This window comes from Bombus vosnesenskii, unplaced genomic scaffold, assembly GCF_011952255.1.
Source record: "Bombus vosnesenskii isolate JDL3184/JDL3185 unplaced genomic scaffold, Bvos_JDL3184-5_v1.1 scf7180000013305, whole genome shotgun sequence".
Taxonomy (NCBI): domain Eukaryota; kingdom Metazoa; phylum Arthropoda; class Insecta; order Hymenoptera; family Apidae; genus Bombus; species Bombus vosnesenskii.
Window position 1 is genome coordinate 3,052,582 of NW_022882954.1, and position 23,189 is coordinate 3,075,770.

A 23,189-nucleotide genomic window follows, 5' to 3' on the forward strand; every position below is an offset into this window, starting at 1 on the left:
TCCGAGTTTCGAGAAAATATTTTCGTCCATTAGCTACTAACTGCAAAAACAAGTTCTTTCGAATTCTCTAGCGACGGAGGACGACCCATTAAAATTCAGGTCAGTTTTCAGGATGATTGCAACACGAAGGGTACCTTGTGGACGACCGAAGAGAAACATTTCCCCTGATCTCAGTAATCCCAATCAAAAGTTCCAACAATCACAACCACGCTACGACGCCATTCTACAAAAACCTGCTCGTTTCACTCTACGCCTACGATCTTCAACTCAGTTTCCTTGAAAACAAAGCGTCGTTTATATCCTTTAGGCTGCTTAAATCAATTGCACGAGCGTCGAATTCACCTCGCAGAGAGCGCTCGTGAAGACGCGGCAAAGCGAAACCAATTCGCTAAGAACGAGATTATTCGACTGGTTAAAAGTTAGCTCGGTTAATTTACTTGTGCTCGCTTATTAGATTTCCTTGAGAGGAGGGCAACTTCCCGGCGACCACAGCTGCGGCAACGATGTCTCCGTCGCGTTACACCAACTTCTTAATAATGCAGCCGCGCCACGCTGCGCCGCCTGTTGCAATATGCAACCATCTACGGTCTACAGGACTAACCAAAGACACAGACAGTGTGACAGAGAGAGAGGGAGCAAAGTCAGGGTCGTCGGCGAACGCTCTTTTGCTCACTGTGACAGCGTGCCGGAAACTTTCTTGCTCTTCGTCATAGTTCAGAATACTCGCGAACTCTAGGACCACCGAGCACTCCCTGTTCGTCCAACGTTTCGTTAAAGTGGACTGATATTAAAGCTTCGTCCGATTTCGATCCTGCAATCCCTAGATTCGTTTTATCCTTGTTGGACCGTCTTATCAAATCAGACGGTAACGAACGCTGGGTCTGCATTTGCCGGAAATTTCAACGTTTCCTACGAAGGGATTCCTATCTTTTCCTAATGTACGAAACAAAGGACGCGTTGAATATTTTTAAGACGCTATGAACCTATTTAGCTACGAGCTAAGAGGCAACGACTGGAAAATAATTGAAATAAAACTGGGTGGAACTTTGGACAAAACTGGCAGCTCTCTGATCTGGATCTGTGAAATTCGATTACCAAGTTGCGCTAAAAGTCAAAAACTGATGTATTCAACGACTGCAAGGCAAAACTCTTAGGAAGATAACAGCAGTCCTCTTGGTATTCGAGGAACGAAGAGCTTAACGTGGAACGGGTGCGCCAATATGCGAGAGAACACGCGTCAGCGCATAAACACAGACTGCAAAACCACCCACATCAGCCAGCAAGCTCTCTCATCGACGATCGAACAGAGATAAGACGGCCGAAGAGAACTAAAAGCTTGTAAACCTTCGGAACTGTGCACAGAGTAAAAGCTAAATCTAATAACAGTTGTCACTGGACTTTGGCACTTTCTCGCACGCCGAATTATCGCCAAGATCGCATTCGCTAAATGAGCCGATCGGACCAGTTGCAAATTCAAAGAATAGCTCGTATATTGCAGATGAACAAAAAGAATTGCGAATTTACGAAGTTCTACCAAAATCGACATGTCACGTTTGGCCGATGTCGGTATGAAAAGCGATGCATCACGCTGCGTTAAACGACACTACATGAATTTCACGTATGAAATTCTACGGCTGACGCGTTAACAACGGGGCCAAACAAATTGAAATACTCGGACTCTCAAAACTAGCGAACTCCACATCGTAAACTTGGGACGGTCAGCCATCCTAAACGATATATCTGGACTTTGGTCTGATAGCCACGTCGAGATCGTGGCATTGTGTTTTGCTGCGGGAGGGGTTGGCAAGGAAGCAAAACGGGATTCCTAACAATATCCTATTGTTTGCGTAAAAACCAGAGAACGTGAGGATCGAAAGAGGGAAGCGTTTGTGACACACGGGCAGATCGTTGAACCTGCTTTTAATTGCACAGACGTAATCGATATCTTTCATTGGCGTACTATTTTCGTGCTCCGCGTTCACCATACGAAATCCTCTACAAGCCACGGATATAAATTTTCCACGACCGGAAGGATACGCCGAAGCATAATTTATCGTCCCGGTCGGAAATGATGCTGCTCCTGTCTTTCTGTTTCCGTTTCTCGTTTTTCTCGATATTTTTCATTTTTCTGTTCCCCATTTTTGTTTCTTTCGTATCTTTCTTCCTTTCTTTTTGGTTTTTATTATGAAACGAGTTACGACGAAAACGAATGCACGTCCGATCGATCATGGGGGACACAATGGGCCGGAAAGGTCGATCCTGCAGCTTCAGATGGTACATATTCGGGATTTATTGTTGCAAACGGTGGCGCAGATTGACAGGCTTTCATAAATATCGATTCGATCGTGGACAGCGAATTTTAAATACACCTCTGTGCATATTAAGACACTTACAGAAAAAGAGTAAATTACCACGAGGCCATAATTTATAGCGGAGATTCTTTCAACCGTGTAGGCACCAGTTGCATGCGTCTATCGTAGCCACGTTTTTTTTTTTTTTTTTTTTTTTTAGGCACAAACAAGACAAATTGCCATCAGAAATTGCGTCATGTGTGAACCTGTGTTCGTATAAATTTATATATTGCTAAAACGCGGTTACAAAACTGACACCTGTCGCTCGTGTGCGTCGACTTTTAAATCACGTGGAACCGCGGTCCGTTTGATGAAAATGTGGATTGCATCGTCAAGAATAATTACACAGTGTATGTACTGATGGCTTATTCTTATATATATATATATATGTGTATCTTTAATGGTTCAATGTTCTTATCTTTGAGTCGTTGTTTTAAGTTACTTTTTAATATTTTTTGGCTATTTATTAAATATTTCAGACGTTATCGTCTCTCGCGAATTATTTTAAGAGATAGACTGATAAATAATATAATTAGACTATGCTGGGTTTTCTTCAAGAAATATGACGGAACATTTGAATTCTCCTATTAATGTTATAATCTTATGCCTGTAATTATACCTGACGGGTAATGTTTTACCTTAAATGTCGCCTAAAAATGACGCTTCCTGCTCCGAAGAATATTATTTACATGCGAAGCTTGTTATGTAAGTTTACGCGATATTTTAGCGGGTATTTGTTGTACGGAAATATTATCGAATAACTTAAGTTTAGAAGCGAAACTGTAACCGTGTAAACCTTGCGCTGGGATCAATTTGATGCGGTAAGCTTCCGTTTAGAGTTACAGTTTTAATAGATTTACATGGATGCACAACGCGTGCGAAAGTTTCACAAAATTCCCGTGTTTTTCAATCAACGTACACGTTTCAATTTGCTTCGCTAATTATCCACTGAAACACGAAACCGCGAAACCCGCATAACTCTATTCGGAAAATTGAAACATGACGAGAAATTATCACACGTGAGCGATTCAAATGTTTGCCTGTTTTGGTTGCAACATAAATATGCCCATCTGTCGAACAATATTTTAGGTAACATTTGAACTATATTAAACTCGTTAAAATAACCATCCTTTGCTTTCCATCTTTCTTTTCGTAATTAATCTCTCATTCTCTCGAATAGTAATTTATCAACTATCTTTCTACTGTAACTTGTAGTACTACTAATTAGTAGAACATAATTTGTATGTGTTCCTAATTTATTTATTTCTTACTATTAGTTATCTATGATGATTTTAACGAGTCCCAGTAGTATAACAAGAACAGTTCGAAATAGATGTTTCACTGGTTAATACTTTCACTTTGAAGCCATTTTCTACTGGCCACGCGTACGTTCCTCTCTTCCTGAAATATTATTACAAAAATTCCTAATGGAAAAAATGTTTAATAACTCCAGCAAGGCCGACCACATTATCGTTCAACCACGCATGAGGACCTCATAACTCTCTCCTTATCCGTGGACGAAGAGAGAAAACGAGGAGGAACGTGATTATTTTCTTCGTTCTTTCTTTTTTCTTCTTCTTTTTTTTTAATAATTTTGTCACGGTCGCCACGATAACCGCGACCCGGAAACGTCCGCGTAACCAGCTTCTTAAATTGCTGAATAATTTCGTGCTCGAGAGCTTTGGGGTAACTAGATTCTAAAATTGCAGGTTAAATGCGCACTCTGAAGCTCGGAGAGGGACACTTCAGGATTTCGGAATAGTCGGATCCTCGAATTACGGAATAAATGGCCGTTGAAATTGCAAAGAGGCTACATTTTTCAAACGAATTCGACGATAGCTGGTAACGTACGAATTCACCTGGTCGTGATAGTAATTTAACATTTTCATTGATCGATTTAAGACGAAAATCAACGAAGATAAGACAAATCAAATTCGTCGTGATTATTATTCTCTGTTGATGTTCAGATTGACTGACTGAAGAACGAGTGGATGTAATAGAAAAGTATATTGAAATAATTACAGGTATAAGTATAATGTATAAGTTTATGCTGATTCAGATCCTTACTCTCTTAGTGTTGCTAGACGGTGGAATGATAGGGAGCATGTTCATATATTTATAGGGAAAGGACATTACCAAAAAAGTTAAGCTTATAGCTTTGGCTAGAGGCTACAGGGAACATAAATAGAAATTTGTTTATTAGTTCCTTTGTTCCTAGACCTTGTAACCCAAAACATAATGTATACTCAAGGGTACAATAATATGCACTTCTCCTTGTTTAGAATATTTCTGAGTAATAGCAGTCTCTAGTCACAGATATACATAAATAAATATGTAGAGTTTTTCTTGAAGTAGTTACTTCAACATTCTCGCCAGTAGAATTATATTGCGTTGTTTATATACAAGGTGGTTGGTAATTGGTGGTACAAGGGGATGGTGGTACAGGGGGTACTGGTGGAAAGGGGGTGATTCTACGCGAAAAAAGAAGTCGAAAATATAGAATAAAAAAATTTTTTTTTAATTTTTAAAAAAATTTTTTTTTAAATTTACCGTGAGATCCGTTATAACGAGACGTGATAAAGTGGACGCGTACCGAGCGAAAATTCAAAGTCGATTTTCTCGAAAACAAAGCCTCAGACGAAAAATGTTTATTGTTCGATGCGACGAGAACTCTTTCGCAACTGCAGCGGATCGTCCGCTCTTACGCTGCTTCAAGTACAACATCTTCGTGATAAATTTAGATCGAAACCTTCGCTTAAGGACAATTTGGAAAATGAGAAGAGTCACGACTTACTTGACTTCGTGAAAGAGTCCAAATTAATCGACGGATTAATGTAACACCGACATAGTTAATCTTAAGCTGTCGCTATAAATCTTGTAGTTGATGCGACATAGAAAGAAAGAAAAAAAAAAAAAAGCTTTGCTCGAACGTTCTCGAAGGCTTCGCTGCTAATAAATTAGCAGCCTTCTCGAGGATTCATTTCGGAAGGAAATTTATCGTCTACAAAATTATACTCGCTATCCTGATTCCTGCATCGACACAAGTTCCTTTTCATACCGATTCGCCGAATCCTTGTGATAAATAAGACGATCGATTCTGGAAAATCGACTTTATTTTGGGAATAACTTAAATTATATACAATAACAATTAATGACGAATCTACTAAGAACTTTACCTGGAAAATTGAGAATCGATTTTCTAAGTCCTAAATTACCGCTCTTTCCTCGTGATCTAACTTATTCGGTAAAATAGCTGCCGAAACAACAGCAAAAGTAAATATGTCGGTTGGAGGGTAGCTTGAATTCTATAGAATTTGCATACATATGCATTGAAAGGAATATTGCAAGAGCTAGCTGTCGTGTCGACGAGGAACGCGTTTCTTAAAACGGCAAAAGAACTGGTAACTGGTAACTAAAAAAGTTCAAACGAAACTCGAATAAACTGAAGGAAAAGCGACGTAGGATGGGAAGAAGCTACGGAATCAGGAATCGTTCGATTGCAGACGGAAGTTGGCCGAGAAACTAGTCGAATTCGATTCTGGAAAAGTTTTTCCACGATCGGAAAATCGCGACGAATAACTGACCCGAGGTAGCGGCGACGGTTCTTTTTCGATTTAAATTTCGCCGACGCCTCTTTCGTTCGATTCGCGGTGCCGCGAAACGATAGACGTGACAAGTAAAATGAAACTCCTTGCGGCGCATTAAACGAATTTAAACGATTCCGCCGAAGCAGATGCGCGGAAACGAGAAATTAAATTTCGCTTGGGTTCAGACGCGTGGCAGATTCGAGGCGCGAATGCGATATTAAAATTTTTCGCCTGAAATAATCCATTCGATTTCTGTGTTTTTAACGCAGCTTCGTGGACCTCGCGTTATTCCATTCGAATCGCTGTTTTCTCTTTATGTCGTGTCGTTAAAATTCCGTGGAAATTTTTAATGTTTCGGTTTCTTTGTCTATGCCGATAGGTTAATCCTTTATGACATCAACCAATTTTTATTTAACGATTAAACATCGTTATAATTTTTCTCACTTTGATAGCTGATCGTATGAAAAGTTCGAACGTATCGAGATTATACGCGCGGTAAAACGGCCACAGATAAAGAACGATAACTACCCATAAAAATGCATTGTACAGTTTGAAAACATATTTGTCACGGTATAACGGTATTTCCATAGTCACAGTTAAATAATATTTATTTATATAAAAAGTTTTATCCACGTTATTTACACGGAATAGCAAACTTTCGCGCGATAAATTATTTTCCGACAATTATTCTGTCTCATATTCTAGAGTTAATAACACCTCCTAATATTTCCGTATAATTTATTGCGTATTGACTATTATAAACCGCGCTACGTTGCATTATCGACAACCAGTCAAGAATATCTTTGAAATTAACCCCGGGATCCGATAAAAATGTATAAAAGTACATCTGGCCACGAGTTTAATCTACTTTCTTTATATTTGTTTTATCATGACATGAAAACGCCTATGAACATAAAATTGGCACGTTATACGTCACCGTAATAGCGTGAGTGAAGGTATTACGTCTTTCAAGGCGATTGCTCTCGGAAATTATAGACTCGAGTAACGCAAACTTATCACGATGTTCCTGCGCTACTTCTCTAGAAACGTTAAAAAGTCTCTATCACGTGCTATATGCCAGGTAACGTTTCTTTAAAACCAAATAAAAAAAAAACATTCTAAAAATAGCTATAATTTTACCGATGAAAGAGATTTCAAGCTCTAATTTCAAGCTACACGGTGTACGGATCGTCTTGTACTTGTCCCAATGCATGAAAAATATCTGTAATTTTATTGACAAAACGTTACGAAGTTTAGAGTTGTTATAGGAAAATGAATTCATCAAAATTTTGTTCAAAAACCACGCAAACTTTTAACTTAATCTGGCGATTTTCTCTGAGCACGGTAAATAAACATGGTTTCTTTTTTTACAGCGTGTAAAAACGCTTTCGTGGATGGTTGTACATTCAGATGAATTTATATTCTCAATTTACTCGCTCTATCTTGGTTTCACACTCTCGTTGAGTTTAAACTTTGTTTCGGTGTACAAGTTCTTCGAGTTTTATATCAATTTTCGGAGAAGTGTGTTTGACGTTATTGCTGGTTTCGGGAGCAGCGATAGGATATGTTCCTGTGATTGTTCGTGACATCGTGCGAGCTTTATCGTTGCTGAACGTGGATATATTCGAGAAGAGGGTAGACTCGACGCGCTTTGAAAGCTGATTTATGATCATACCTGTGTCGCTGTATGCTCAAGTATATTATGTTAGCGTGGAGGATGGAACAACCGACTCATATTACCTCCCTTAAGGAAGTGTCTAATGTATATATCTCTAAATTAGTGGATAGTTGCTTGATGTTTTACAGTCATCGATTTTTAACACGTGTTCATTGTAGGAAAAATATTCTTCGTGTGTTACGAGATGCATCGTCTGTGTTAATACAATTTTTCAAATAAATGGCGACTGAGAAGAAAGAAATCTTGTAAAGCATCTTGTGAAAAATATTAAATGCTAAATATTACGGATTTTTTAAATATTTCACATCGTAAAAATTTTTACCGTTTAACACTTCACGTAAAAATACGTCCTCCTTTTTATCCATATCCAGCACCTTTTTCAATCGTATCAATTTTCATAAAGAACAACTACGAATCGAAATAGAAGAATTTTATGCGAAAGGAATGTATTTTTATGTAATCGACGAGGTTAAGCGATAATATGGAAAAATATATTTTTGTGTGTCTAACGCGAAATATGTTCAAAGCACAACCTCGTCCTGATAGAAAGACATAATGAAATTAATTAACAGAGTGGCTTATTCGATGCTTCGTAACGTGTTTTATATTACAAAGGCTTTTGTATTATACAATTTGCAAATAATAGTCGCTAATCGTTAACGTTAATGCGAATAATAGAGGAACAAAATATTCTACAGGAATTATTTGAACGTTTTATTCTCTTTGAAGAAAGAAAGCGCATCATACAATGAAAACTGCAATCGATTTCATATCCATCGGCTTCAATTATTATTCATATTAACTTCCACATTTTTCTGTAATTACGTTTTATCGTCCAATAAAATGCTACGCGTATCCACGTATATAAACAATTTCTCTCGTCATTTTCACACCCCTGGAAAATGTTAAAAAATTCCCCTGCGAGATCTGTTGTTTTCATAACGCGTTTCAGTCGCGTATAGTTAACATCGAAAAGCTCGAACCGCCGTATTAAAATTTACAGCTTTGAGTCAACTGCTTGGTCGTTTCTGCGACCTTAGTCAACGTTGCGTGTACTTGCGGAAAGTACCTTTGAAATCCACGAAAAAAACATCTCGTAGAACAGCGTTGAATCTCGGGTTCGCGAAATCCACGGACCACGACGTTTATTTAGATTCGCGGTTCGCTCGTTTATTTTTATTATCGCAGCTTACTTTGTCAACTCGGCCTGTAATTGCTGGCTAACGATAAATTCGACGCGCAGTTTTCCTTTTATGCGCGATGTCATTAAGCGGGTGGCCGTCTTCGCTCGAGAAGATCGCCACGTTTAATTTTAACGACCGCCGACGCGAATATGAAACCCTCTGAACAAAACGAAACGCCATTTACCGAGGTGTCCTCGGTGAATTTCCATGAAATTTCTACGTTCTACTTGTAGATATATTTACGGTAATTACGAAGTTTACCGACTTTCTCAATTATTGCTGTTCAACTTCTTCGGTCTTGCTTTTGGAAGCTTAGTTTTAGTCCAAACAAAAAAATCAATCGGAGAGTCTCGAGAAATCGATGCAGAGTATTTTATGAAGAAAATCTGAGATTTCTAAATTTTTCTTAGAAAACCAAGTTTCGTGAAAGTAAGTAAGAACGTATTATCTTTCAATTTAATCCGCTTAACGTTCAAAATGTGCATTAGATTAGATCAGATTTGGAGCATGTCAATCGGAAGCTGTAGAAATTTCTATAGAAAATACGAACAAACTTCCATACAATTTTGCGTTCTCAAATTTCCTATCTACCCGTTACAATGCCGCTGAGTTTCCTCCGGTGTTTTCCTTTAAATTTCAATCGTTAAAACAAGAATTTAACTGTTATCGCGCTGTCGATGAAATCGAAAGAGTCAAAGTGAAAATCGAAAAATTCCGTATGACACGCACGATCATCCATAGAGGGCTTCTGTAAATGTTCCAACTCTTTCGCAAGCCACTGTATTCCCCATGTTTGAACAAATAAACACTAGAGATAATTGTTGGCTAATAAATAAACACTAGAGGTAATTATGGATTGCGAGGATCGATAAGGACAATTTGAAACGTTCGATCACGGAGAGATTCGATTGTTCCATAATAATAATCCTTCACGGCAGTTCTGAATGTTATGCAAAGTTCTATATGAAGTGATATAATTTATTTTCTCTAAAATTGTTGTCTCTGCCGGTGTTATTGGCGTTGACATGCGTTTGATGAAATTGTTCGTATGCTATGGAAAGCTTTTAATAAACTTCATACGAGGTTGTGTATTGAACTTAACGGAATGAACGATACTTTGTTAACGAATATAGCATTTATTAAAATACTAATATTCTCTGCTCAATGAGTGCAGAATTTCATGAATATTTCAAAATGTGTAAAAATTACAAGATTTTAACAAGTGGCTATACAACTATACCGTAAGTACGTGAAAGATAAATAAAAATGTAATTAAATGTAATTAAAGGGAAAATGAATTTGAAAAATATTTACCGTGTACATAGACCTTTTTTCTTCTTTTTAATTAAGAAACAACTGGAATCCAATAATTACACCACCAACTTATTTAGGACAACCAAATTAATTTCTTCAAATTTTAGCTACGTGTTAGAAAATGATGCAGGATTCAAGGATTCAACGTTTCCATATTTAACACAATGAAACAATCGCGTTTGGCAACAAGATGACATTTTCGTTTATTACAGCGAAAATTTTCTTACGAGATTTTCAACGATGTAAAAAATCTGTGTTGGAAATTTTCTATTAAAAAATGGGCAGATCTGACCGGTATCATTTTTGAGACAGAGAAATACAAAATATGCAGTTCCATAAATTTCTGGACGAATGTAAAGTACGCGTGTGCGAGTGTGCGCTGTGCACAGATATAACACAAGGCACGCGAGCTTACGCGAAAGGCGGGCTACTGCATTCAGTTTTTCCAAAAAGTTTCCTTCTCTGCCGCGTGTGCTGACACGCAGTCTGTTGCGCTTCCGCGCGCTATAATTTCGCCAGCGACTGTACGAGGAGAAATACCTTAAGAATACCATTTAAGGTATTCGCAGCGCGACAACGTCTTTCAAAAGTAAAATACGCCGAGACTCGAAAGCCATATTCTTCGCGCATGGCTGACATTCCTCTCGTAGGAAGAAATTTCTTGGCTGTCTGTACACGCACACACCAACAAACAATTGAGAAATCGATGGAACTTCACATCGCGGTACGTCTTAGACGCCGAAATTACCGATATTACGCGTTTCACGTTACTTTCGTTCGAAAACGGCCAGGTCGGAGCTGAATTTGTTGGAAAAAGGAGGAAAGAAAAGAGAAAAAATCGTGGAGAATGCTTGGCTCGCGAAGGTTTCAGAAGAAAAGTGATTTTAGCCGTAAGATAGCGAGAAAGTTTAAACGCTTCCGAATTCGCGTTGAGAGTTTCAGAAGCAACTGTCGCGCAACGACGATAGAAGCAAGTGATTTCTATGAATTTCTTTTACACCAACTGCTGCCAGTTATTACACGAGATCCTTTTACAACGTAAATACGGCCATGAAGCATTAATATAATTTTTTTTCAAGAAAGCATTCTTCCAACTTTTGTAAGAACAGTTCCTCCGTAATTAAACGACAAATCATTTTTACAGCGGCTCGCTGTAGCCACTACGCGTTAAAGTTTCTACTTTAAGAACGAAGATCTTCATCTCGGTAAGGCTTGAACTTTTTGTAAAACTCGACCCACGTATAGATAATGTCGAGGTTGAGGTTGAGGTTGACTGAACAATGAGTGGATGAATTTGTAATAGAAAAGTATATCGAAATAATTAAAGGTATAAGTATAATGTATAAGTTTATGCTGATTCACATCCTTACTCTCCTAGTGTTACTAGACAATGGAATGATAGGTAGCACGTTCGTATATTTATAGCAAAAGGACATTACCAAAAAAGTGAAGCTTGTAGCTTTGGCTGGAGGTTACAGGGAACATAAATAGAAATCTGTTTATTAATTCCTTTGCTCCTAGACCTTGCAACCCAAAACATAATGTTTACTCGATACAATAACATGCGCCGCTCCTTATTTAGAATATTTCGGAGTAATAGCAGTCTCCAGGTCAGGTCACGGATATACGTAAATAAAGATGTAGAGTTTTTCTTCGAGTCTCTATCACCGCGCGCGATCGGTCGTAGGTGCAGTAAATGACATTGAAATTCTTCATGGAGTTTATCGAAAATTTACTGTTCAAAACGATTGGTAGACAATGTTACTTCGCAAACATCGCATCTTATATTCTTTATGACAGAGGAAAAAGTAAAAATTATTTATTTAAAAAAAAATTATTTGGATTAAAATGGAAGTTAAATGGTCAATACATAATGTTATTACATGTAAATTACATTATAGAATTAGAATATTTTTTACACTTGAATTTGTTACATTTAATTAAGATTGACAGTACTTGCTCCTAGTGGCAGTTAAAAAGATTTTCACAACAAAAGTAAGACTTGTCTAGAAAATAATAAACTGATATAGGCGAGATGCTGGCAAACGGGTCAGACGTGATCTCTCACATCTGAAGAATACTTAGCGAATAAAATAAAAAGCAGTCGTAGCGCGCGTAATGATCCGCGTTTGGTTATAGAAGACAGTCGCAGCGCGCGGATTAATTCGCGTTTGGATGCAAATAGATTATTTAGAATATTTCTGCGTAATAGCAGTCTCCAGGTTACTGATATACGTAAATAAAGATGTAGAATTTTTCTTAAAGTAGTTACTTCAACGGATAATATACTGGAAATATGGCGGAAATTTCGAAGAAAATCGATCTACGCTACGAGGTACGTTGACAGTCGATGTTCGTTGTAGCAAACTGGCCAACTATTTCGCTAACAGTAAATTATTTTACGGTTCGCGTGCCGCGTGGAGGTAAAAAGTGGCGAAAAACGGCGAGTATCAGGGTGAAGTTGAGCGAGTAAACGCGGGCGGGGAGTAACGCGAGGGTGGAAAGCTAAGCGAGAGTGGGCGAAGCGACGCTCGCGCGCCGAGCGATCCCGGAAATCCGATCCGCCGGAAACTCTCGCGAACACGGAACGAGAAATCACACGTGCCATCGTCGCACTGAGATTCCGATCAATCCTGGCGCGTAGCTTGCGCTTTTTGCGGACAGCGGGCGCCGGAACCCACAGCCGCCGGATTCGAACTTCCTAATTGCTCGTCAAATATTTTGTCGAGTGGCTGCGCCGTTCCTCCCGGCGGGGAAAATCCTCGTTGAGATCTCTGGAAGATTGGTTTCGTTGGAACGTACAGCTTGGCTCGCGAAGCTTTCAGAAGAAACGTGATTTTAGCGGTAAAATAGCGAGAAACTTTGAACGTTTGTGAATTCGTGTTGAGAATCTCAGGGGAGTAACAAAGTGACCTTATGAACTTCTTTTTTTGGGCCGACCGCTGCATAGTCATTTTCGGCTGTAAATATGGTCCTCAAGGACGGATGTAATTTTTTTTTATTCTTCTTGCGGTTTATAAACTTTTTAATAGCATCGTCGCGTTTAATAACTTTTCAAACTGCGGCGTACACGATAACTAAAAAAGCTAATCGATCGATCAATTTGGAACGAAACTCGTTCACCTTGTTGCAAATTTCGCCAGGGATTGAACAAAATTTTTATTCGATTATTTATTTATACTTGTTGCGGTTTATTAACTTTTGAATACCGCCACGTTTAATAACTTTTCAAACTGGCGCGCACGATAACTGGAAAACTAATTGATCAATCAATTTCGAACGAAGCTGATTCATCTTGTTGCAAATTTCTCCGGGGATTGGAACAATTTTTGTTCGATTATTTACTCATAATACTTTTCTAAACAACGTCAACTCTATTTATCTGCTGGAAAAGAAGTACGTTTCTCCTCTAAACGCTGCAACTTTCCAATGTTCCATGTTTCTCTCTCCAAAAAATTGGTTCCATCCCAACGTAAACTACCTGACTTTAGCAAAATTTCTTAACCTTTGCATTCGGATGTCCGTGACAAACGCTATACAGTAGACAATAAAAAAAAATTAAAATAAAAAGATTACATTTCTACTTCACGGCTATATCCACGATACTTACATCTCAAAAGAGTCTAGTTCTATATAACCAGTAACAAAAATTCTAAGTCTAACAAAAATTTCGAAAACTCGTGCCTTGCCTTTATCGTCTTCACGCGAAAATCCCTCCTCCTTGATGCGACATAGAATCGTATACTGGACTTTACAATGAAATTCTAACGCCTGACGAGAGATAATTTAATCGCGGTGTGTAGATTACGATGATATTGGTTAATCGTATACAACTACTCGTAAACAATCTAATTAAAAGACAAGAACGTTCGCGCGGTAAATTTGCGCTGGTGCGAGTAGCGAAGGAAAATATTGCAAAGTGCAAATGATCAGACGCTTGAATTTAATAGAGTTGCATAATCAGCGCGACTAATAGAGCAACATTCATTTTTATTACAGGATACTTCCCTCTGCCGTCAGTTTACTGCCTCGCGTGGATCTGCCTGGACGTATTATTATGTACGGCGAGCATCATGCACTTGTGCACCATAAGCGTGGACCGGTACCTGAGTCTACGGTACCCGATGAAATTCGGCCGGAATAAAACCAGGCGGCGGGTCATGCTGAAAATCAGCTTCGTCTGGGTACTGAGCATCGCCATGAGCCTGCCTCTCAGTCTCATGTACTCGAAGGTGAGACACTTAAGACGAAACAATCGATGCCGGGTTACGTAAAAACGTAAAAACACGCGATATCCAGGCATTCCATTCTATACGCGTTATACACGCATTTTATACGCGTTTTATACCCGTTATACAGAGTGTTTCGGGATTTTTTTTCTCCGCAAGGCGAAATGGTGTTTATATATGTAGGATTCTCTTATTTATTCAGAAATATTAAACAGGAAACGATGGTTATTTAACGTGAATTCAATACGATAATGTGCTATAACTAAGACAATTAAATAGTTAATTTACAACTCTCGTCGCCACGGTTCCAACGCTCTCTTCCACGCGCACCATCCTCCTCGACAACGCTGACAATACGCCGACTTCTCACTCAACTGCTGACTATTAATTCGTCTTTCTCCCTTAACACTTTGACTGCCACACCGAAATCACATGTTTCGCTGAGAACGCCACGGGAGTATTTTTATTATTCAAAGCATATAATGGCGAAATAATAATAAATTGACGATGTAAGACCACGTTCTTCCCTAATGGACCGTTTATCTCATTGGTGGTCACGGGCGACCACCGTGGCACCTTGGTAACAGTCGATAGCGACATATTGTAACGAGGCTTCGTTTATTTCGACAAACCATTCGCCTTTGTTATTTCTTTGTAAGTAAAACGTATGGAATATATCGTTGAAACGTGTAGAAGATATTAGTAAACGGTATTTGCTCGTTCTATATATAATAGCAAGGTATGTTCACACTTGTAACTTCAATTATACGATTATAAAGCAGCGTTTACGATTATTTTCTAAGCTGTGTTTATAATAATATTCGTAGATTACCTCTCAAAGATATGGACGCAAACACAATGCACCGTTAGATGCAAGATTTGTACTCTTTTTTTTTTATCGATGTTCTAATAAAAATGTTTAATCGTCCAATGGGGCACTTTTTACTTCAAAGTATCTTCTATTTATCGGTTATATTCAAAATTCCCTAACTGTCAATTTTCATTCAATTTTTACAATTGTAAGAAATTCAAGCCCTCCTGTCACCAATGACCGCCATTGCGTCACAGGAGAAACCGTGGCCGGTCATTATGACCAACGTGGCAGTCAAAGTGTTAAGCATCCCTTTGTCCGAGGTCATGGTCACGTAGGCTTTCTTCCGCGTAATTATTCGACCGAAGCACCGACGACACATTGACAGGCCTGTCGGCACTTAGACTTTGTCGCAACATTGTTTATGGTTCACCCGATATTTCTTAAGCCATTTGTCCACGATACTACATATAGAATAGAAGATATCTCGATGTACGCACGTGGTAATTTGGTTTAATAATTTGGTTTCAAAAGAGGAAGTAGAAAAGTATTCTTTCGAATTAATATATAATTTATAGTGTATGAGGCATCAATTAGAAAATTTAGATCAGAGCGAGCGTATAAAAAGATGGGAAAGAAAAACGCATTAAACAGCTTTTGTTTTCCAATAACTCGTTTATGAAACCATCGACAGGAATTTCACGGGCTTTTCGTGCTACACGAAACATAAAGCTCTTTCTTCGCTCGTGTATTTCCAACAAGGATCGTAGAAACTGAATGCGTGTAGAAGGCTACCTTATAAAAGTGCTTTTAAAATCTATGAAATACAAAGAACCGGCAGCCACTTCAAGAACATTATTCTGAAAAGTTTTGCAGAAAAGGAGTTCAAGGATATCGTTGCTATCCAATGTTAAATATTTTATCTGCATGTATCTCATGGCAAACTTTTATTACAAATTTTATCGGGACAGTGCCGGCCGCTAAGTATTAATTACGATCAAGCCAGCATTAAGACGAAATTAAAAATAAAAAGGCAAGAATAAAAGTATACAAAATATCGTAGGATGATGTGTCTCGCTCGTCGTTACTTTCTTAAGTTTGTTTAATTCTTACTGGAAATCTCATTCGGAATAGGATCGTTTCTTTTGTATCACAATTGCATTTCGAACAAAGGGATGCTTTAAAATAGATTCTCGTAAGAAATGGGAAAATATTATACAACGTTTCCTTCCTTTACGCAAGTTTGAAACAAATTTCAAATTAAATTGTGGCAACTTGAAATTGAATTACTAAGAATTCTGTAGAGTTGATATTCTAAAGGAAATTATTTTTTACCGAATCAAGCGTGCTCGAGGAAGCTTGTAAAATACAGGTGTCTAATTGAATATTAAAAAACGTCTAATTTAACTTAACTTAAAGAGATTTCTATGATACCCAGCGACAGAAATAAATATTAACCATTGGAAGATCTGTATTGATTAATATGAACATTTAAAAAATTTATTTATTTATTTATTTCTAATTTTATATATTTATAATCGATTAAACTATGCTTTATTTCTAATTTTTAAAATGGCTGTTAAACAAGGTGATAGAAATAAATATGTAATAGTTGGTACGAGGATAGTAATAAATATCCCACTCGTAGAATAAATTACATCGCGCAGTTTCAAACGTTTAACAGCCAGTTAAAAATAGCTACTGCGATAAATTCTAGAAAATTTCAAGCAAACAACGAAATAACACGAAAACGGTAGACAAACAAGGAAGCAGACAATGAAATGCGGATAATTTTCCACATCCAAATCCTGACGCCTTCCGTGGGAAAATTTAAATGATAAATTGGGTCGTTGAATTTTCCAGGTCAAAACTCCCTGCCAATGTTTCACGGAATTTCATATTTACATTTTTACGGAATCCAAGCCACTGTCATCGGTGTAGTTCCAATTCACCTAGTTACGAAATCTCGTTCTGCAAATTTCGTGCCTCGCCAGTAGAACGATAAACGTGCAGCTTTTTAATAAAATATAATTTGCCTGGGTTGGTTCAACGTATTTGCGACATTTCGCGTTACGTTTTCATTTTTTTTTCTTTCTACTTTTATCGCCTGCAAATACAAAATACGATAAATGTCAAATGAAACTGGATAATTGTAACGAGACTGTAAGAAACATTCCGGATGATCGAATCGTTCTATTCTCGATCCAATGAGAAACTCGATCGACTGAAATACTCGCGGAAACACCACAGTCTTAACTGCGACAACCTTCGTCATAAAATGTCTTATCTGCGATTTAATTTTCCAGTTCGGCGAACTTGAAATCTTTTATGAGATCGCCAGTGTCTTCTTGGGAAAGTCTTCGTCCTAAAGACGATTTAACCGGGTGGCAACAATAATTTCATCGAGTCTTAATGAACGAGAGTTCAAGTATTCGAGGTTGATATCACGGAATTGTGAACGTAAAGTGGCTACAAAATGCATTTGTACACCACCGCGTTTCTTGTTGCATTTATTAATTTGATCGAATTCTATTGAATTTCCTATCATTTGCTGGTACTTTCATGCGATTACAAAAATCCGATATTATGGAAATAAAACGTATATAGAATCTGATACAAGACAGTTTATAACTAAATGAACGAATTATCTTTCTTGTTATTTTTAGCGGTAAATTAATAATATTCTAGCGGCGGTTTATATATTTGAAAATTGATAAATGCAATTTATTTAGGCATTATATTTCTTAAATCACATTTTTCCCGTCTGTGAGAGCCGCAAATCTCTAATTCTTTCGAATCCAATTTTTTTTCTTCTCAAGCTACTAAATAATTTTGGTGTTTTAAATCGATATCCAATGGTGTTTTATTATACAACTCATCTATGCCAAAATCGCGTACCATTAGCTTTAATATGTAAAACTCTGCTATGTACCGCGCGCAGACTCATCAGAAATTCAGAATTGCTAACTGGAATCAAAACAGGCTAATTGCCATGAATTTATTAGTAGTTCGTTTTGATCTAACTCTTCGTTATAACTCTGACCTAGATTCACCCATGTCTTAAATTTCTAATTGTCGCCACTCTATTAGTAAATCATTTCCATCGAACTGCTCTTTATAGCATTAACAAAGCATCGCACAATTCAATTCTGCGGCTAAGATCTGACATTGTTGCTGAATCTGTTAATATCGGGTTGGCAACTAAGTGATTGCGGGTTTTGTCATTAGGTGATATTGACAAAATCCGCGATCACTTAGTCGCCAATCCAATAGATCGTTCTTATTCGATTATTCGATTTTACATTTTCTTTTATCCGCCACGTGTATATATACGATCCAGCAATCCTGTACAATTTTCGAATAAAAATTTCTATTTTTTCAAACATCATTGCAAGGCATGTTTTTTATTTGCTAAAAAAGAAACGAATCGACGACAACCGAAGCGATGTATTCGTCGAGCTTACGGGTTTGTCTGTCGGAAAGCACTCGGCTGGCGGCTCACGGAGAGACTCGCAAACAGCTGTAATTTTTAATGGCAAGAAAAGTTATCCCGTTCCGCCCTATTAATTCCTATTCTCCTCGTGTACTCATTAAATTCGCTGAAATATGTAGCACGGTTTCTGTGCGGGAACGTGGCACGCTGGCCTAACAACCGAACACACCAACGCGCTTCCAATTAACCCAACTGGGATTAAAACGCGATTCGAACAATATTAATTCCCAAACGCACCATGGACACCCGATGCTCGTCGTTTACGGTTGGATGTCGTTTTAACGAAACGACGACACGTTTTACGCACCCCTTTCGCGTGCGGTGCAGGTGTTTATGCGAACGAAAACCGCAGAAGTAAAACGTGATTTTTTTTTTTGGAAATTTACAATCTAATCCACAGAGTAATAGACATTTTTTAGTAATAAAAATTTGTATTGATTCTTTTTTAATTTAATATTCGACCGATACCGGCGATGATTCACAGGTGATTGCTACAATTCTGTTTATTATCAGTCGAATATTCAAGAACATTCGTAAGTTATCGCGAGATTCATCGAGGAAATTGTTGGAAAAACTTTGATAGATTTATTCTTAAATTCATTGATTTCGGCAAAGTTTCTCGTTCGTCTTAAGTAAACGCTACTTGCGTTTGCTGTTCCAGCAGTTGCTTCGCCTTAATTCGAAACTGCAAACAATTTGCGAGAGCATCTGCCACTTCACAGGATTGTTTTCGCCATTTCTTATCGGCATCTCTCGGTAGGAATAAAAATTCTATGCCATGAATGCACAAACGTCTTTTAATAAGAAATGTTGTTGAGAGAGCAGCAAGAAAGGCAGAAGTGTAAATTGGATTCAGAATCGACGTACATACTTATGTATGCAGCGTTGAGCATTCGTATTTCTGCAAAGTGGGAAAAACTTTCGAAATCCACGTTTACGATATAACTGATGAAACTTCCTTGAAAACTTCTATATCTTTCGTAATATTTGAAATTCAAGTAAATAGATGCGAAATTTAAAATATCGTTTCCCTAATTACTCTGATCTCTATTACTTTAATAAATTATTAAAAAATAATTTTTCGTTCCAATAGATTATATTCCAGTTTATTTTATCTTAGTTTATCGTACGTGCAATTTTAAGCAAAATTGGAAATACCTTACGAACTTGATATTTCTAAAGTCTGTGTGCGCTTTTATTCTATCACTATTTTGAATAAGTCGTTCAAGATGCAGAATACGTGGGAAATGCTCGGAGGAAAAAGGAATGAGAACGACGTAGCGTTTTAACTTAACCAGATATGAAAATTATAACAAATGAAATTTCTAAAAAATGCTCTTTTTCTATCGCGATGTACGAACGTTTTATCAACTGTGGTCGAGATATTTAACTAATAAACTTATTATCTTTCTAGTGGTTTACATTTCCACCTCGTTGCGTTTCCATTCCACGTTTCGAACAAAAATATTTTCTCACTAACGCTTCAAGAAGAATTTATGTAAAAGTTGATACCGAATTTTACATAAATGGACTATAACGTGCTCGGAATATTTCTTCTAAATCAGAAGAAAAGATTACAGATTGTAAAAAAAAGAAACAATTTTCACGCAATTAAATCTCCAATCCCCGATAATTTCATTTCGATCGTTCCAACAGTCATCAATCTTCGCGGCTTTGTAATTCCCGCGAGGAGAAAACATCGAAAACGATAGAAGTCTGTTCCGTAGCGAGAGAAATAGTATTTTCGCGATGCACGCGACTAAAGAAGGCGAGTGTTTTTTGTTGAACACGTGGGATATTCTCACGCGAACCGGAGAAATTCGATACACGCGGGCAACGTACGAAAAAACGTTCACAAACAGTCTAACATATCTAATGTGCGCGGTTGCATCCTCGAACGTTAACATCGTGAACCATTTCATAGCCAAATACACGGCTCTGGCTGCAGAAACGATGAATTTCGGTCCGTGTTTCGTCTATGGAAATTCGAATTGCGAATGGTAATTCGCGCGTTTCCCTCGAAACGCGTAGCATGCACGAAATTGGCGCCAACACGCCGCGCGTAAAATTAATAATCGATGGTTTGTATTTCAAGGCGTTGTTTTAAGCGGCGGAATGTTTGCAGGCGCGATGAATTTTATTGGGAAAAATTGTATTCCAAATTTTGCCCGTAGTATCTGTTTCCTTGAAACTTTTGCCTCGAGGAAGAAAATTAGGAGGAAAGAATTTCGTATTATAATGCAAATTCAGGTATTTAGAATGCATCGAGTATCGCGAGAAAAAAACTTTATAAAATTCAAATTCGTTTTATGTGTATTAATATTTATATCGCGTGAATTATCACGTCGATTTTCATCGATAATGTATGTAGGCTTCTTTAAATGTTAAGTGCGCAACATTTAGATCGACTCTATTAATAAATTATATTTTTATTCTATACGCGCATAATATTAAACTTTAATTTCTTTGCCGCTACCTGTTCCATCAAATTCAAGAATTTCAAGGAAACGTTAACTCAGAATCCTACTTTTTTCGGAAAATTTTTTAACGAAGAAAATATTAAAGCGAAGGAAACTATTTATATAATTTTTTGATCGTCGCGGTACAGATATTTTCGCAATTATTTTGTATTATCATATATTTCTTTCTATTTTCTCGAACGAGCTATTTAAACACATATTTATAGGAAGTATGAGAGTAACAATATTAATTTCACATTACAACCCGCCTAACTGCTTTATTAAATACCAGACATATATTATCCTTTCATCATCTCAAGTAGTCGACATTCCATACTAGATCGATACAATATATAATATATTTCATTTTTGTAGAAACCGAAGAAATTAGAGAGTAATATTGTGTAATATATAACGACTCATTCGGTAGAAATTAATTCTTGAAACTACAAAGTAAGTTGTACTTATGTCATATATAACACATAACCAAACAACTACAAACTTACCAAATATTAGTGAAGCGGATCCTCGATTATCCAAACACCCGTTGCTGGAACATTCGATTACGTTAATCCTGTCACACGATAATGGAAATTCAGATCACTGTAGCGTTGTGCACGAACACTATGTTAACGACACGTTTCGAAATGAAAATTTTAACGAGTTTGAATAATATATAAGATTGCATTAAAAACCATAGAATATTCGATATAATTGACTAGAAGATTAGGTAATGCATCGCAAGGACATCTTTCTGAAAGGACCAATGAGAATTCAGAAATATTTAACACAGTAAATAATATCGATATGATATGAACGAAACACAAGACCAGGTTAACCTTACTTTAAAGAACTTTAAAGGAGACGCGATGCATGTTAGCAACTCAAAACCATTGAGAAAGTACGCTGCGAGACGAGAAGAGGATAATTGAAACACACAAACATAACAATACGTAATAAATTACACATTATCTTCGCGTGAAATTTGACATTGCGACAGGAATCGTACGATTTTTCGAACCTGATCATCACACAATGATTATCTGATCATTCAGAAGCAACATTAATTCGAACAATCAAAGATTCATCGTAATATGTTTGTATATATTGAATATTTAAATTAAGAAACAGTACTGTGACACAACAAAACGCGCGAAATTTTTCAATATGGCACCCACCGTGTGTTTACATTTGATTCGCGGTATACACATTACGCGCACATCACTTTTAACCGGTGAAATTTCAAGTATTTAGTTTATTTAACGTTACTGTTTCGTGATAAGACATTTTCGAAAGCAAAATCACTTTGTACGACACGGCAAAATACGAAAAGATCATTTAGTACCCGCGCACTCGAATCGCGTACGTTCGCGATCACCGCATGCAGCGCACTCTGCATGTCAGAAGACTAAAGAGCAAAAATTGCGTAGTAAAAAATCGCGGGAATTCGATCGTAAAGGAAACCTCATTTCCGTAATGATTTATTTACGATGTCGTTGGTGGAAAGTTGGAAAAGTTCTTCAGGGATACCTTTAACCTATGTTCTTTCTACATTAATTGGAAATTCTTGCGTTCTTGTCACGATTCATATTTGAAGACAAAAATTAAAATGTTATGAAATATTTATTGCAGGTTTTGAGTCGAGTGACAGCTTTGATCTATCGTTCTGTTAACTGGCTGTTATATTATTTAAAGGAATTCGAAAAAATTCAACCATGGAATTGAAAATTAACTACTGTAAATGAGCTTTAGATTTAATTTTAATTTTCAATTTTTATAAATCCAAGTGCGACAGTAAATGCTAATATAAAATATAATTGCTTTATATAATTGACCTTTGCTAATATAAAAATTTGTGAATGTAAACGTGCAATGGCAAATTTTAACTTTTGCAAATGTACGTATATTGGGAATGTATACCAAATTCAAACATTACAATGCGTTAAAAACAGGAAACCAACAATCGAAAGGATAGTTATAATTTGTCCGACCCAGTCAACAATTACAAAAAGCGTTAGAAAATAAAAATTTATCCATTTCAAAATTCATTTCCTATATGAAATGAAATACTGTGCGCAAAACG

At 37.2% G+C, this 23,189-nt stretch overlaps 1 protein-coding gene across 1 annotated transcript in view; it reads left to right on the forward strand.

The window, feature by feature from the left end:
* The window catches only part of LOC117234573 (5-hydroxytryptamine receptor 1A), a 111,454-nt gene that overhangs the window by 62,728 nt on the left and 25,537 nt on the right, over positions 1–23,189 (forward strand). Inside the window, exon 2 of the mRNA XM_033495942.1 lies at positions 14,114–14,346. Coding sequence (XP_033351833.1) covers positions 14,114–14,346 — 233 coding nt within the window. The remainder of the gene's footprint in view (positions 1–14,113; positions 14,347–23,189) is intronic.